Raw genomic sequence first — 16,212 nt, forward strand, 5'->3', positions numbered from 1 at the left:
CTCACCTGGCAACTGTTCCAGAAGTTTAAAGTTCAAATCATCAACTTCCACATTCTTTGGAGCTAAAATGGCATAGGTTTTCAGCTAGTTGTGGTCTGTAAACTGATTCCTCAGGTTAGGAAACACTTTATTCATTAGTTCCTTTAAATCAGATACCATATGTCCAAAAGGCAAGCTTACCCGGCCATCCTTCTCGCCAACCGAAGTGCCATTACCAACGTCCAACAGTTACTTTGAAAAGGTTCTGTCTGCATCATCACCACTGAGCTACACTCTCACGTTGGTTGTGAGTCTTAGCTTTTGCACACTGCTCCATAGGTAGGACGACTTTATGCTGGCATTTACTTCATCAGCTCTTGTCCTCTTTGGAACCACGGGAAGGGTTTGTTTAAAGTCTCCTGCAAGCTAGACTCTGGCACTTCCCATGAGCCTAGTGATGTGTTTCAGATCCTGAAGGGCCATGTCAAGAGCTTCAAAAGAAACCGTATGGCTCATTGTTGCTTCATCCCAGATGATCAACTTGCATTCACACAGAAGTTTGCCTTTTATAGAACCACGACTGATGTCGCAGATTGCCTTTTCTTTCTTGGATAGGTCCAAAAGGAATTTGAAACAGGAATGCGCTCTGCGGCCACCACATAGCAGAGCTGCAGCTATTCCTCTTGACGCCACTGCTATGTCAATGTTTCATTTGGTGCAGTTTAGCCAGAAGAAGGTTGATGACAAATGTTTTGCCAGTTCCACCTGGAGCATCCAAAAAGAAAAGACCTCCTCTTTCATTTTCAATGTTCGAAATAATGGTATCATAAACACCCAGTTGGCCCTCCATCAGTTTGTATTCTTTATCAGCTAGATACGCCGTCATTTCCTCGATGTCATAGCTGATTTCTCACAGGTACTCAATTGCGAGATTGTTTGCTACCTGCTCCGGTTGAGGCAGACTAAATGTTGAATTGCCTTGACTTCCCATAGCTTGAACTCGGATGCAAGTAATGCCTCATTGACTCAGGTCAAATAATACATCATTGTAAATGGCGTTATTGAACGTGGAAATTTCCTCTGAGGTTTGCCTTTGAATCCTTTGTAGGATGTCCTCTGCCACGCTGGTTTTGTGTGTCGCCCAAAGCTTGAGAGGTTCACGCAAGCCACATATCATCAACATGATAGAAAATAGCTGGTGCAGTTGACTTAGTGCTGTGCTGACTGCTGCTTCCTCCAGTGTCTGATCCCAGTCGGCATCGTCCTCCAGTAGTCCATATTTCTCTGTATGTTGTGCAGACTTCCCCATTGTGTCTTCGAAAGTCTGTGAATGATGTAGAACCTCTGACAGTGTGCAGCAGTAGATGCAGAAATAATCACTCCTGCTGATTAGACCCCACTTCTGAAGACAGCATATTCTTCCCAGCCCTCAATGCGTGTTCCTTGCTTGCGTCTGTTCCATCTATTCCGTGCCCAGGTATGGTATACGGAGACCTCTACATACAACAGTGTTCGGCCAAACAGATCACATTGACATAATTTGAAGAAATCCGTCAAAGTGGTTTCTGGTGGATTCAGAAGTACGTTTCGTGCATTGTCTTCTGTGAAATATACACGCTGACCATTTTCAAGATATACAGATAGATATTAAGGTGTTCCTACATGTAAATAGAGTGTGATCTTTGTGTTGACAGTTCATTTGTCTAAAAGCAGAACAGTTCTTCATGCAGCGCTTGTCAATTGGCTGAAGTGACATGAAAGGCATCGTCATTCATGGTATATTCATGAATAAGTCACTAACCGAAATAAGTGGATCTATTGCTTAGAAAAATAACATTTATTTGTTTAAGGGTTATACTGGATAAGTGGAGGCGCAATGGCCCAGTGGTTAGAGCAGCGGACTCGCGGTCGTAGGATCGCGGTTTCGATTCCCAGACCGGGCGTTGTGAGTGTTTATTGAGCGAAAACACCTAAAAAGCTCCACGTGCTCCGGCAGGGGATGGTGGTGATCTCTGCTGTACTCTTTCACCACAACTTTCTCTCACTCTTACTTCCTGTTTCTGTTGTACCTGTATTTTCAAGGGGCCGGCCTTGTCACTCTCTGTGTCACGCTGAATATCCCCGAGAACTACGTTAAGGGTGCACGTGTCTGTGGAGTGCTCAGCCACTTACACGTTAATTTCACGAGCAAGCTGTTCCGTTGATCGGATCAACCGGAACCCTCATCGTCGTAACCGACGGAGTGCTTCCACATACTGGATAAATTGCGAAAATAACTCTAACAGTTCAAATACTAAGAAATAAACATACTCAACTTGATTTATACCAAATAATATAGGAAAATGAATGGGTTATTTCCCTTGGCTGTTAAAATAAAATGTGTGGGGCCCTAGCTATCTAATTATATATTTTTCTTAAACTTCAATGAACTTAGTAACAAACTGGGTGTTACTTCAGCATGTTTGCAAAGTTTCATGAAAATTCGTTAACGGGTATAGACGGCAAACTTGACACAAACAGACAAACAAGCAGACAACTTTCTTTTATCTGAAGTTGTCTGTGTATGGCAGGTTTGGTAGCCTTCAACTAACACTATCTCCTCCGAGACCCTGCAGCGAAAGTTGACCAAAATTAAGAGTATGATAGAAGAAGGCTTGCTCTTCCTTCCGTTTTTTAAATCGGACAATGTTAACACCAAAAATTATTTACATCAAAAAGGTGCTTTCTTTCTATGAAAATCCCTATTTTTTACGATTTTTTGACTGCTGTGTCGCCATTTTTCAGTGTATTTCAACCAGAAAAATGTTCACTTAAAGAGAATAACAAGCAACATAATGCAAAATTTTTACTTTTCAAAAACTCCAATTCTAAACGGTCGAAACAAACCCGAGCAACGCCGGGCAATATTGCTAATATATGTATAAGATCTGGCATCTGGCATTATCGAATTCCAAAAGAGAAAATTAAATTTGATCATCTAACTCGATGGATAAAAATGGTTGAGAACCATTTTTACCCATGGACCTCTTTCATTCCTATTTTTACTTGGGTGAACCCACATAATTATCCTATGTTTAAAAATATTTTATTATTTTTATAATTAAATATTATTAGGAATTGTATTAAAAATTGTTAAAATATCTTGTATATTGTGGAAGTATAATCAATTTATTGCAGATAAATTTTCACAACAAAATCTTATATGGATCTTTACTACCCACAAGGGCTAAACATAGAGGGGACAAACAAGGACAGACGAACGGATTAAGTCGCTTACATCGACGCCAGTGCGTAACTGGTACTTAATTTATCGACCCCGAAAGGATGGAAGGCAAAGTCGACCTCGGCGGAATTCGAACTCCGAACGTCGCGGCAGACGAAATACGGCTACGCATTTCGCCCGGCGTGCAAACGGTTCTGCCAGCTCGCCGCCTTGAAACGAATTTTCATATCCACCCTTTGGACTGAGAACCACTGATCTAAGTCGAGCTCAATGTATCAGAATAAATAAAAGAATAAAAAAGGGGAAATAAAGAAATAGTAGAGCGACTCACTTTTCTTTTGTGGACTGATCCTTATTGACAACTGAGTTGGCAGCTGTAAGAAGCGGATATTTTTCACCACCATTGCATATTCCCTTGAAATCATCCAATCCAGCGTCCAAAACATCAAACCACCGTAATTGTTTTGCAGGGCAAAATTAGCCTGTGGGAAAGAATACCATTTGAATTAACATGATTTCAACATTGAGTTTCACATTGACATTATTAACGACATCAACAAGATTTTCCATTCATATCTAAATTGATTTCTGCTTTCTCTGCTGAATTCACACAAACAATAGAGTACTAAACAAAATCGTTGTGTAAAATTTAGTTTGTTTTTTTTTTTTTGTCGTTACGTTCTGAGTTCAAATCCCCGCATGAGTCAGCTTTATTTTTTTTTCCCCCACAGGATTCGTTCTCTAAGTTAACAGGACTCCATACTACTCTACACACTTTTCTCTTGTTTTGTAGCACTTCTATATCTAAGACTCGCTGACTTGCTCTCCAAAGTGTCCCTGCAACATGTTTCTGTAATATTTATCCAACAATATTGAAGCAAAACTGCCTGTTAGCCCTCTGCGTATCATTGTACTGATGTACCACTGTATCTCACATCACTGTAGATTACATTATATCTCTATAGCCATGGATATGTATTTGTAAGCATGCGTATCTGTGTATGTGTAAGTGAGCGTATGTTTGTGCTTAAGCACATATATACACTACTGTATGTGTATGTATCCATTCGAACTTGTGTATTTGTATACTTGTCTCCATATATGTCAATAATGCGGTTACACAGCTTGTATACATAATTTTTCTTATTTCGTTTTTTTCCCCACCCCTCCTTTTTCTTTTTTCCTTCCCCCTTCTTCGTTCCTTTCTCTCTCTCTTCCTTTCTTTCGTTTTTTTCTCTAACTGATACTGATGCAACTTTACGTCCCCCTTACTTAAGCTTTACTCAGTATATGAGAATCGCTACATCGATGATTTTAACTTGCGTGCGAGATAGATTGCGTGCATATATGTACGCATGCATTTATGTGTATATTTTAGATTTATATTTATACGTCTGTATATGTATGGCGTTTGCACGCATCCTTCTGTGTATGTTGATATATATATGTACACTTTAATATAAATATGTATTGCAGTGTAATATTTATAATAGGTTTTAATTTCTATGCATTAATTATACTTTCTTCATTAACGTCAATATGTATTTTATTCAATGTAAGGTTTTTTCCTCGAATTTTATAATTTTTATAATTTTTTATATATATATATATATTTTTGAGCTTTTTTTGTTTATCGCTCGAAGATTGACCGTTATTTCTAAAGGGCCAATCAAACAAGTCCATTTTTTTTAAGGTGTAGCGTTTGTAAGAGTCTAGATTGAATTGATATATCGGTTCCATTCTAGCAAAAACTGTCTGATGAACGGCAACGAGAAAGTCAGAGTAACAGATTTTGTTGAATTTTCTGCTGCTTTAAATAAAGCATATTACTCTACCACTGGTATTTGAGTACTCTTTTTTCCACCTTGTTTCACATTTATGTGTTTACTCCGGTATATATATATATATATATATTATATATATATATATATATATATATATATATATATCTACACTTAAAAAAGAGGAAATCCTTCACACATTTGCACACAGTTTTTCTGAAGTTATATCTTCTTATAATTCAGGTATTGTTAATTACAAGCTTAATATTGAAGTATCGCAACAGAAATTCTGGACTAACTCTAATTTTAAATCTGCTCTTATAAAACTATGTACAAACCTTCAACTTGACACTCTCGATGTTTTCGTAACCAATCCAATCATTGTCCACAGCAATAAAGGGGACTCCTCTGTCTTCCATGAAAACACTTTTTTTTTCAAGTATACATGTCTGTGAAGTAAAAATAAAATAACAAGATTTTTTTAAAACACATACTCAATACAAATACAACTGTTTCAGATATGGATGGAAGCACTCCGTCGGTTACGACGACGAGGGTTCCGGTTGATCCGAATCAACGGAACAGCCTGCTCGTGAAATTAACGTGTAAGTGGCTGAGCACTCCACAGACACGTGTACCCTTAACGTAGTTCTCGGGGATATTCAGCGTGACACAGAGAGTGACAAGGCCGGCCCTTTGAAATACAGGTACAACAGAAACAGGAAGTAAGAGTGAGAGAAAGTTGTGGTGAAAGAGTACAGCAGAGATCACCACCATCCCCTGCCGGAGCCTCGTGGAGCTTTTTAAGGTGTTTTCGCTCAATAAACACTCACAACGCCCGGTCTGGGAATCAAAACCGCGAATCCGCTGCCCTAACCACTGGGCCATATACAAGAGTAATATACCAATGAAATTAATATAGAACTTTACCTCGTAGTAAGCTAGAAAGCCTTTGTCTTTTGTATATATTCCTCCATTTCCTTTACCGAAAGAAGGAAGACCTTCTTTTACACCTTTCTCAGGTGTATGCGATCCGGTGAAAAAACTGCGACCATAAAATGGTATACCGATATTAATCTTTTTCTTAGGAACACCAAGACTATTCCAGTAATGAGCTGTAAAGTTCTGCAAATATAAATTAGTGCATACGAGAGGCAAGATTCGGAATAAAATTCTGGTATTTATGCGAAGAATATGAGAACGACCAATGGGGGGGGGGGAGTTCAGAGCTGAAGCGTGCAACAAAGTACCAGAGATGGTACTTTGAAGGCGGTGAGCTGGCGGAAACGTTAGCACCCCGGGCGAAATGCGTAGCCGTATTTCGTCTGCCGCTACGTTCTGAGTTCAAATTCCGCCGAGGTCGACTTTGCCTTTCATCCTTTCGGGGTCGATTAAGTAAGTACCAGTTACGCACTGGGGTCGATATAATCGACTTAATCCGTTTGTCTGTCCTTGTTTGTCCCCTCTATGTTTAACCCCTTGTGGGTAGTAAAGAAATAGGTATCGGCCAACAAGGAAGCAACGGACTGCGGGCGTCTCGAGCGTGCCAGTGGGTGGTGGCGGTTGTGACAACAGAAATGCGCGAATGAACGAGGCTATTACGAAGCTGTAGGGACGGACAGGAAGCAGAGACGCATATTATGCAGTAAAACACAGCAAACATTCAAATGAGACCGTTTGTATATAAAAAAAAATACTCATGTCACTGAATTTCATTACAATAACGAAATATTGTTCACGTTACTTAGTATGGATCCTATTTATTGTTTCCATAATGGTATGGAAGGACAATGCGGAGATCACTCAGGAAGAAAACTTCGGAAATAGGAAGAGCTCAGAGAACTGAATCATTAGGTTGGAAATTATACTTTACTTTCATATCCGACAAAATGTTATTTGGCCAAACCCAAGAAGTGTCTAGATCCAGATGTGATATCTACACAGTCACATCTACAGTGATATATCTTCCGTGATTTGTTGTAATATCAATATATTAGTATTTATACAGGTATATGTACACATACACAGTAATATCTATGTATATATCCATATACATAGATGTGTATATATATATATATATATATATATATATATATATATATATATATATATATATATATATTCATATAAAACTTACTTCGAAGAGGATGCGTGGCGTTCAATCATATGATATGAATAATATATATATATGCATATGTGGGTGAAAGACGTCACAACAGGAGTACATGTACATGGAATATGAACTATTTTTTAGAACAACGAAAGACACAAATGGAAAACAAGACAAATAACAAAAACAACGACCCTTCATCAGTTGTTGGCTGTTTTTCTACTCTTGTATTTCGAGCATTTAACAACAATATACTCTTTCGATAAAACTGTTGCTCCCGCAAAGCAAATTAAATAAAATTTGGGATTTGCGGAGGGTCAAAATTGATAACACAAACAGGAGAGTGAAAACAAACAGGAAGGGCTGCTAAGCCTAAACGAGGTTGTGGTGGCGAACGCGTAAATCAAGCTTGGACAGGAGACAGGCAAGAACACGTCTTCCTTGATCCAGCTACAACGGAGGTAAGAAAGAAACACAAGTTAGGAGAAGAAAGATGGCCGATGATCACGTGGGAGCCACATGAGAAGGGAGGGAGAGTGAGGGAGAGAGATTGACTGACAGATAAATGGGAAAGGGAGAGGAAAAATGGAGATAGGATAAGTGAGAAAAAGTAGGAGGGGAGAAGGGGAGAAAGGAAGAGAGAAGAAAATGAAAGATTTAAAAAATAGTAGAGTGCGCATCAGAATTATTAAGATAAAACTTACTTGGAAGAGGATGCGTGGCGTTTAATCATATAATATAATATATATATATATATATATGACTAGCAGTATCGCCCGGCGTTGCTCGGGTTTGTAAGGGAAATAACTATATAAGCATTTTTAGAGAGTTACTTCCCTTATAGATGCCAATTCGGGCTTTCTTGGCCATTTCTGTTTTGGTGTCTTCAAGCCATGAAGTCGTTGTTCTAAAAAAACGCTGGTCTCCTTGACAACGCATTACGACGTTGATTTCCTTAAACTCCCTTCTCCACAGCTTCACGAGGGAGGGAAGAAGGGGGAGAAGCAAACGCAGGTGCAGGTGTTTTAGCGTGGACGCCAACTCCGCCGCCATCGACACACGAAAAATGGAATAAAATGGAATAAAAAATGATGTTAAATTATTTTTAAAATCGTAGACTCATCGTAGACGCGCCCTAATAGCCAGACGGGCTCGATATTAATCACGACTATAAGATACCCGAATTTGGTTAAACTGCACCGCAAAATGTGGGAGGAGTTAGGAATCTAAATCGAAGGGGACAGACACTCACACAACTACAGTTTTATATATATAGATATATGATATATCACAAACTGCGTGACATTGATATCGTTGGCAAAATAGAGGAGTAGATGCATGACTTTTTAAAATTTTGCAGCCAATTGTTCTCCCTATGAGGAGCTAATCAATTCTAAGCGGAGCCCCTCGTGAAATTGTACAGGGATCACTACTGTTCGTGATAGCTCTCTCAGACATGCCCTCAGTCATACAGTCAGCCACTCTTACTAGCTCTCTTCATGATACAAAAGTAAAGGATCTTGTTGATAACTCAAGGCTACAGAAAGATCTAAATGAAATATACTAGTGGACTGAATAAAACATGTAATTTAATACTGAAAAACTTCAAGCACTCCTCTATCGACCCACAAATAGATTGCAATTAGAATGCACAGGACCACGGGTATTGCAATCCCAGAAACAGAATCGGTACGTGACCTCCTGAGAATCTATATGAGAGGTGGTGCATCATTCCGTGTAAGATGGCAACAATGTGCAAGCAACTGGCGAGTGAGATTCTGAGACCAGAACATGGAAAAAGGAAACCATATTTATGGAGAACATTCGTTCTCAACCACATGGATTACTGCTCCCAGTTATGGTCACCAAAATCGTTAAACTAACGGTAGAAATCGAGGCAATCCAAAGCCATTATACCAAAAAAATTGCTTTGATGCAACAGATGGGTTACCGAGGGAGGCTAAAAGAACTGATGGTCGACCCCTTAGAGAGAAAATACGAAGGTCTTTCACCCGCTTTGGGATTGAAAGCTGCACCAATCACAGGACTGGACGCCACTGCATACTACCAAAAATACTACCCTCTTTGTCCAGAGTAAGAATCCAATACTGTAACAGCTAAAGGTTCAAAGGCCCACAATTTTTCAATACCTTTCCAAAAGGCCTTTGAGATCTACGAGAAGTAGATGTGGAGGAGTTTGAAGAATATTTAGACAAAATTTATGAGACTAAATGAACCCACATCGCAACAAGAAATGAAAAGAAGGCCAACTTTGTTCAACTCATTACCTTATCAAGACCGATTCCGAAGACATGACCAAGAATGAGTCTAACGATTTTAAAAAGTCGATCATATGTGGTTATGTGAAAAGTCTACTTCACAATCACATGGTTCCGGTGCAGCACCTTGGGCAAATGTCTTCTACCAAAGCTTTGTAGTGGATTTGGTAATCAGAGACTGAAAGAGGTCTGGTCTATGTGTGTGTGTGTGTTCACCAACAGTGCTCAACAACCGATGTTGGTTTGTTTGTATGCTCGCAGGTTAGCGGTTCGGCGAACGAGTCCAACGGAATAAGTATCAGGCTTTAAAAAAATAAGTTCTGGGGTCGATTTGTTCGACTAAAAAGCCTTTCAAGGCGGTGCCTTAAAGTATTTTTTAGTCCAACAAATCTATTATTTGTTTCAGCCTAATAATTGGAAAAAGTAAGGAATAAATAAAAAATAATGTTCCTTCCTTTTTGTCTTTTTGAACATAAAATATATTAGAACTTGATGTGTTGACAAGCCATACTTACGACATTTCTTTCGTACTCATCCTCATTTGTGGAGTTACCAGAGTAAAGAGCACTTGGGTGCATCGCATACTCAGAATCTTGAGGTGAATAAAAGTCGTACGACATAATTGATATTACATCAACAGCTCTGGAAATGAAAAGGAAAATAAAAGCCATTGTTTGTTAGCTTAAATACTATTAATTTTTAGTAAAATTCTATTTGAATTCTAACTTTTTAATTTTCGTTAATTTCTATTCTTTAATTAAATCTATTTGATGGTCAAATTCTGTTTGAATTTTAGTCCCAGTTTATCATTTCCACTTCCCCTTTTCAGTTTATCACTTCCCCGTCCCTAAAGTGTCACGCAGTGGGAGTGAGCCCGGATCCATATGGCTGGAAAGCAAACTTCTTACCACACAGCCGTGCTTATGTGTGTGTGTGTGTGTGTGTGTATGGAGAGAGAGAGAGGGAGACAGAAAGACAGAGAAGGAACAGAAAGACAGAGAGAGAGGAGACAGAAAGACAGAGGAAGGGATAGAGGTAGTAATGTAGATAAACACAGTTAGGTTTGATGTATGTTTACATAAAACACAAAAAATACAGAATTAAAAATAACGAAATTATGTAATGCCTTAACCCGACAACTGTTTCTGGAAGCCTAGAGTTATGTAATGATCATATTTTGCAGATAATATATGTAAAAAGTTATAGGTATGCAACAAGTGACCAGTCACATGAATATATTACAGTGAGTCCGGTTTCCCTCATCAAAAAAGACTTTCAAATGTAGATCATACAGTAGTGCCAGCAAATATAACATGTTGAAAGCACAAAGGAGGCGGAACGAAATTTCAAGAACTAGGATAAGTGAAAGAAGAACACCTACAACGTGAGATGAAAAAAGAAGGGAGAAGTAAAAAGAGAGAGAGAGAGAAGAGAGGATAAAATGAAAACTAGCCTGCCGAAAGCATATATCACGAGCAAACAATAAAGCAATTGGGCATGTCAACTGTCCAGACAAAAAGGCGAAGAGAGATAAGCGTTGAGACAAAGTAGTTGAGGTGTGGTGACAGAGGTGAAAAATATGATGAGAGAAAGAAAATATGCTGTGAGGAGAAAGTATTATGATGCTTTGCAACTTAAATAACGAGTAAAGATATTTCGTCACAACTAAGAGAAATTTTAACGATTTTACATAATAAGCAAATGTGCAATAATATTTATGTTTACAAGAGAAGATTATGCCAAAGAACCTATTGATGAATTAGCTATTTTAATGTCGTGGAATTGTGAGCGATTTCCTGCAACATAATTTATGAACACCATGGTTAGTGTTGTAGGGAGTACCCTCACAGTCAGGATAAGGTATAGGGAATGCTCTGGGACTTGAAGTGCCCTGGATTAAGAATTTGGAGTTTGAATTCAAATTCATTTGAACGCTACTTTGTGTTTTCTATATTGAGCTTATCTTGCCCTCACCTACTTACTCTGTGTGTGTGGTGAGTGAAGATTAATTCTGGATTTATGTATATAACCTGAACATATTTTACACCTTTCCATTCCCTGTTAATATGTAAACAAGCAATTGATATAGAGTTTCACATACTTATTTATAGCATCAATATCGTAGGCTTCATCTATCAATGATTTCTTAGACCCTACAACAATTCCAAGAAGGAGTTCCTTTTCTTTTGATTCCTTCTTAAACGCATCTTTCATTTCCTGAAATTAGAAACGTTTTTAATTAATGAGACAATTAATGTGTACACACACACACACAGTCACTCACTCACACACACAATCACTCACTCACACATACAGACAGACTAAGCTACATGCAAAGAATTCCTTTCAGGCTCAGTAATTTAGTAACCAACATATTACGACCACTGATTCACATAGTTTCCTCTCGATGCCACTTGCACAACTGCTACAACGGTTTCTGCACTTCTGAACTATCTTCGGAACTACTCTTGTCACCCAACTTCACCTATCCCTCATCCTTTTTATCGTGTCTTTGAGTCAAACCCCACAATAAACACAGCAACCGTCTGAAATTCACCCCACCCCACCATCTACTTTTTCCTCCAACTACAAATGTTTGGCCACTGATGGAGCCATTAAAAACTATTGAATATCATTGAAAAAAATTACATCGCCTCTAACTCTTTGTCTGTCCGGTGCATCACATGTGACACGCAGAGCATATTTTCCTCGCTTCCATGCACCATATATGATACACATCCTCAATTTTTTCAGCCTCTAGAGTAACTTAGGACTTATGAAAAGAAGCCTTTATATTAGCCATAGTATGAAAAAAGACTAACTTGTTTTTAAGAACAAGCATGAACGTTTAGGAAAATATTATGTAACTACTTTGGGTAAGCAAAGGGTTAAATATGAAAATATCAATAGGTTTCAAAAAAATAGATTGTAGTACAATACTTAAAAGGTGGCGAGGAGTTTGGCTGCGAATGACAATTGACGGTTACTTTACTTTTTTTTTTTACCTTTTTACTCGTTTCAGTCATTTGACTGCGGCCATGCTGGAGCACCGCCTTTTAGTCGAGCAAATCGACCCCGGGACTTATTCTTTGTAAGCCCATTACTTATTCTATCGGGTCTCTTTTGCCGAACCGCTAGGTGACGGAGACGTAAACACACCAGCATCGGTTGTCAAGCAATGCTAGAGGGACAAACACAAGCACAAACACACACATACATATATACATATATACGACAGGCTTCTTTCAGTTTCCGTCTACCAAATCCACTCACAAGGCTTTGGTTGGCCCGAGGCTATAGCAGAAGACACTTGCCCAAGATGCCGCGCAGTGGGACTGAACCCGGAACCGTGTGGTTGGTTAGCAAGCTACTTACCACACAGCCACTTCTACGCCTATAAAATTCAAATGCGCAATCAATGTCTGAAACCAGGCTAAGTAACTGACGTTAGGAATATAAAGAAAGTTTTATTAATTATAAAATACAAATATCAGAAAACGAAAATGTATCTTGTTTTATGGCAATTACAGCAAAATATATTTAAACAATAGTTTTGGACGATATATCCGTATTTTGAAATGGATTAGTTAGAGGAGGAAAGCGACGTCTAAGACCTTTTTTAGGGTCTCGAAGCCTCATGGAAGGAAGGGAAGAAATTATCCTCACACTGAAGATTTAGCCTGAATGCTATCGGTCTATTTTGCCGAACCGCTAAGTGACGAGGACGTAAACACCTTTTAAGTATTGTACTCCTCTGGCTGACGGAGACACCTCTAAATGTACCCAAGTAAAAGGAGGAACTCTTAAACATTCGTGACAGTGAATCTACTAGCAGATCTGCGATCAATGCACTCAACGGTCAAATGTAGAGATTAAAACTAGACAATAGATTGATTCTATCACTTGTTTATATTTAAAAAGAAAATTATTATTTAAAAAAATTATGCATCGCAGGAGTGGCTGTGTGATAAGTAGCTTGCCTACCAACCACATGGTTCCGGGTTCAGTCCCACTGCGTGGCACCTTGGACAAGTGTCTTCTGCTATAGCCTCGAGCCGACCAATGCCTTGTGAGTGGATTTGGGAGACGGAAACTGAAAGAAGCCTGTCGTATATATGTATATATATGTACATATGTGTGTGCACGTTTGTGTGTCTGTGTTTGTCCCCCTAGCATTGCTTGACAACCGATGCTGGTGTGTTTACGTCCCCGTCACTTAGCGGTTCGGCAAAAGAGACCGATAGAATAAGTACTGGGCTTACAAAGAATAAGTCCCTGGGTCGATTTGTTCGACTAAAGGCGGTGCTCCAGCATGGCCGCAGTCAAATGACTGAAACAAGTAAAAGAGTAAAAGAGTAAAGAGAGTATAAAAATTATTTTATTATAGATATTCTTTCAAACTCCAAATAAACTCCAGGTTCTTGCTTTCTTCTCTCTCTAAAATGACAGACAATGTTGAAAACTGCACTCCTCTTATATATATCTCCTGATTAGATAAGCTACCGACAAACCAGTTGTGGCTGCAACTATACGTACGATGGTGACCTGTTGATCATCCTACTGCATATGCCTATGGCGAAACAAGACTACGGGGATTATGGAAATATGACCCCCATTCCTATCAAGTATTCGGAATATGCAGCTGATGGAGTTATTGCAAAATTTGATTAAATGAGTTGAGAGGTTTCTTCACTATCATCCTTAGGTCAAAACGTGCGGTTGATTTATCTTGGCTTAGTGGCAGACATTAAAGATAGTTTTTTTTTAGGGAAGCACTCCGTCGGTTACGACGACGAGGGTTCCGGTTGATCCGAATCAACGGAACAGCCTGCTCGTGAAATTAACGTGTAAGTGGCTGAGCACTCCACAGACACGTGCACCCTTAACGTAGTTCTCGGGGATATTCAGCGTGACACAGAGAGTGACAAGGCCGGCCCTTTGAAATACAGGTACAACAGAAACAGGAAGTAAGAGTGAGAGAAAGTTGTGGTGAAAGAGTACAGCAGAGATCACCACCATCCCCTGCCGGAGCCTCGTGGAGCTTTAGGTGTTTTCGCTCAATAAACACTCACAACGCCCGGTCTGGGAATCGAAACCGCGATCCTATGACCGCGAGTCCGCTGCCCTAACCACTGGGCCATTGCGCCTCCACTATTAAAGATAGTATTGGGTGGACAAAACGGAAATGTTAATCTAATCTCTCAACATTTTGAAAAGAAATTAGAGAAGTGAGCAAACATAGGGTATTTATTATTTTTATTTTATTAAAATAAAGAAAGTCTCTAACTCACCTTAAGTAAGTTGCCAAATTTTTCTTTGTCACCCGATTGACTTCCTCTTTTTGTTGGAAATATCCAGCAGATATCTAAACCATCAAAGTTATGTATGCGAAGGAATGTTATTACGTTTTCGATGAATTTTTTTCTATTGTCTTTGCTAGAAATTACATGGGTAAATGGAAGAGATCCCATATTCCAACCACCGACAGCCAACATTGTTTTCAGATTCTTATTATTTATTTTAAGTTCGTTAACTCTGGCGTACCTGTTCGAAATAGAATAGGCGGGAAATTTCGTATCATTTCAAATAAGAATGGTAATAACGATGGTTGCTACTATAGTTAATCACCTTACTGTGGAGGCGCAATGGCCCAGTGGTTAGGACATCGGACTCGCGGTCATAGGATCGCGGTTTCGATTTCCAGACCGGGCGTTGTGAGTGTTTATTGAGCGAAAACACCTAAAAGCTCCACGAGGCTCCGGCGGGGGATGGTGGTGATCCCTGCTGTACTCTTTCACCAGAACTTTCTCTCACTCTTACTTCCTGTTTCTGTTGTACCTGTATTTCAAGGGGCCGGCCTTGTGTCACGCTGAATATCCCCGAGAACTACGTTAAGGGTACACGTGTCTGTGGGGGGCTCAGCCACTTACATGTTAATTTCACGAGCAGACTGTTCCGTTGATTCGAATCAACCGGAACCCTCATCGTCGTAACCGACGGAGTGCTTCCCATAAAAAAAAATCACCTTACTAAATATATCACAATATATTCTAGTCTCTCGATAAGTTCAAATACTGTCTTGGATGATTTTGTTCTTCAGTTCTTCAATAAAATATACGGCAATAATTCAATGGAGTTAACTCAAACATTACATGAAGCTTGTGTTAATCAAAACTCTTGAAACATATATGTTCTTCAAACAGCAACATTGTAGTTAATAATTATTATTATCATTTCTATTATAGACACAAGACCAGCATTTTTAGGGGAAGGGAAAGTCAATTACATCGATCCTAGTACTCAGTTTGTTTTATCGGCCCCGAAATCTAACGACTCTGCCAGTTCGTCACCTTAATAATAATAACAATAATAATAATAATAATATAATAATAATAATAATAATAATAATAATAACAATAACAATAATAACAACAACAACAATAATAATAATAATAATAATAATAAGAAGAAGAAGAAGAAGAAGAAGAAGAAGAAGAAGGAACACCGGGGGACTTTTAAGATGTAAGAAGGAAAATTCAGAGCTCCGAAACCTATCCACAAACATCGAAAACAAGGACATCCTATGGAGCCAAAGTTTTACTAACAAAGAATTGGACTGTACCCGAGTAAGTAATACAAATTGAAATTTATTACTATTTTCGAAATGAAATGATGTATTTTGACTCGATATCATCTCCATCTCTAACGCAACACATGCGTGAAACATCACGATCATCCCTGACCCCAAACACCATGTACAAAGGAACTACGAAGAAATTAAATGCCACCGATACTATTCAACCCAAGAATAACAATCGAGCGGTACGTACATTAAATTTA

At 38.9% G+C, this 16,212-nt stretch overlaps 1 protein-coding gene across 2 annotated transcripts in view; it reads right to left on the bottom strand.

Annotated features, from left to right (window-relative positions):
* The window catches only part of LOC115212357 (chitinase-3-like protein 1), a 58,185-nt gene that overhangs the window by 12,278 nt on the left and 29,695 nt on the right, over positions 1-16,212 (bottom strand). For both annotated transcript variants that reach the window (XM_036503091.1, XM_029781229.2), the window contains 6 exons: positions 14,664-14,916; positions 11,474-11,589; positions 9,888-10,014; positions 5,914-6,108; positions 5,322-5,432; positions 3,534-3,684 (listed from right to left, as the gene is read on the bottom strand). In XM_036503091.1, coding sequence (XP_036358984.1) covers positions 3,534-3,684; positions 5,322-5,432; positions 5,914-6,108; positions 9,888-10,014; positions 11,474-11,589; positions 14,664-14,916 — 953 coding nt within the window. The remainder of the gene's footprint in view (positions 1-3,533; positions 3,685-5,321; positions 5,433-5,913; positions 6,109-9,887; positions 10,015-11,473; positions 11,590-14,663; positions 14,917-16,212) is intronic.

The sequence above is a fragment of the Octopus sinensis genome, linkage group LG5 (assembly GCF_006345805.1).
Source record: "Octopus sinensis linkage group LG5, ASM634580v1, whole genome shotgun sequence".
Lineage (NCBI taxonomy): Eukaryota > Metazoa > Mollusca > Cephalopoda > Octopoda > Octopodidae > Octopus > Octopus sinensis.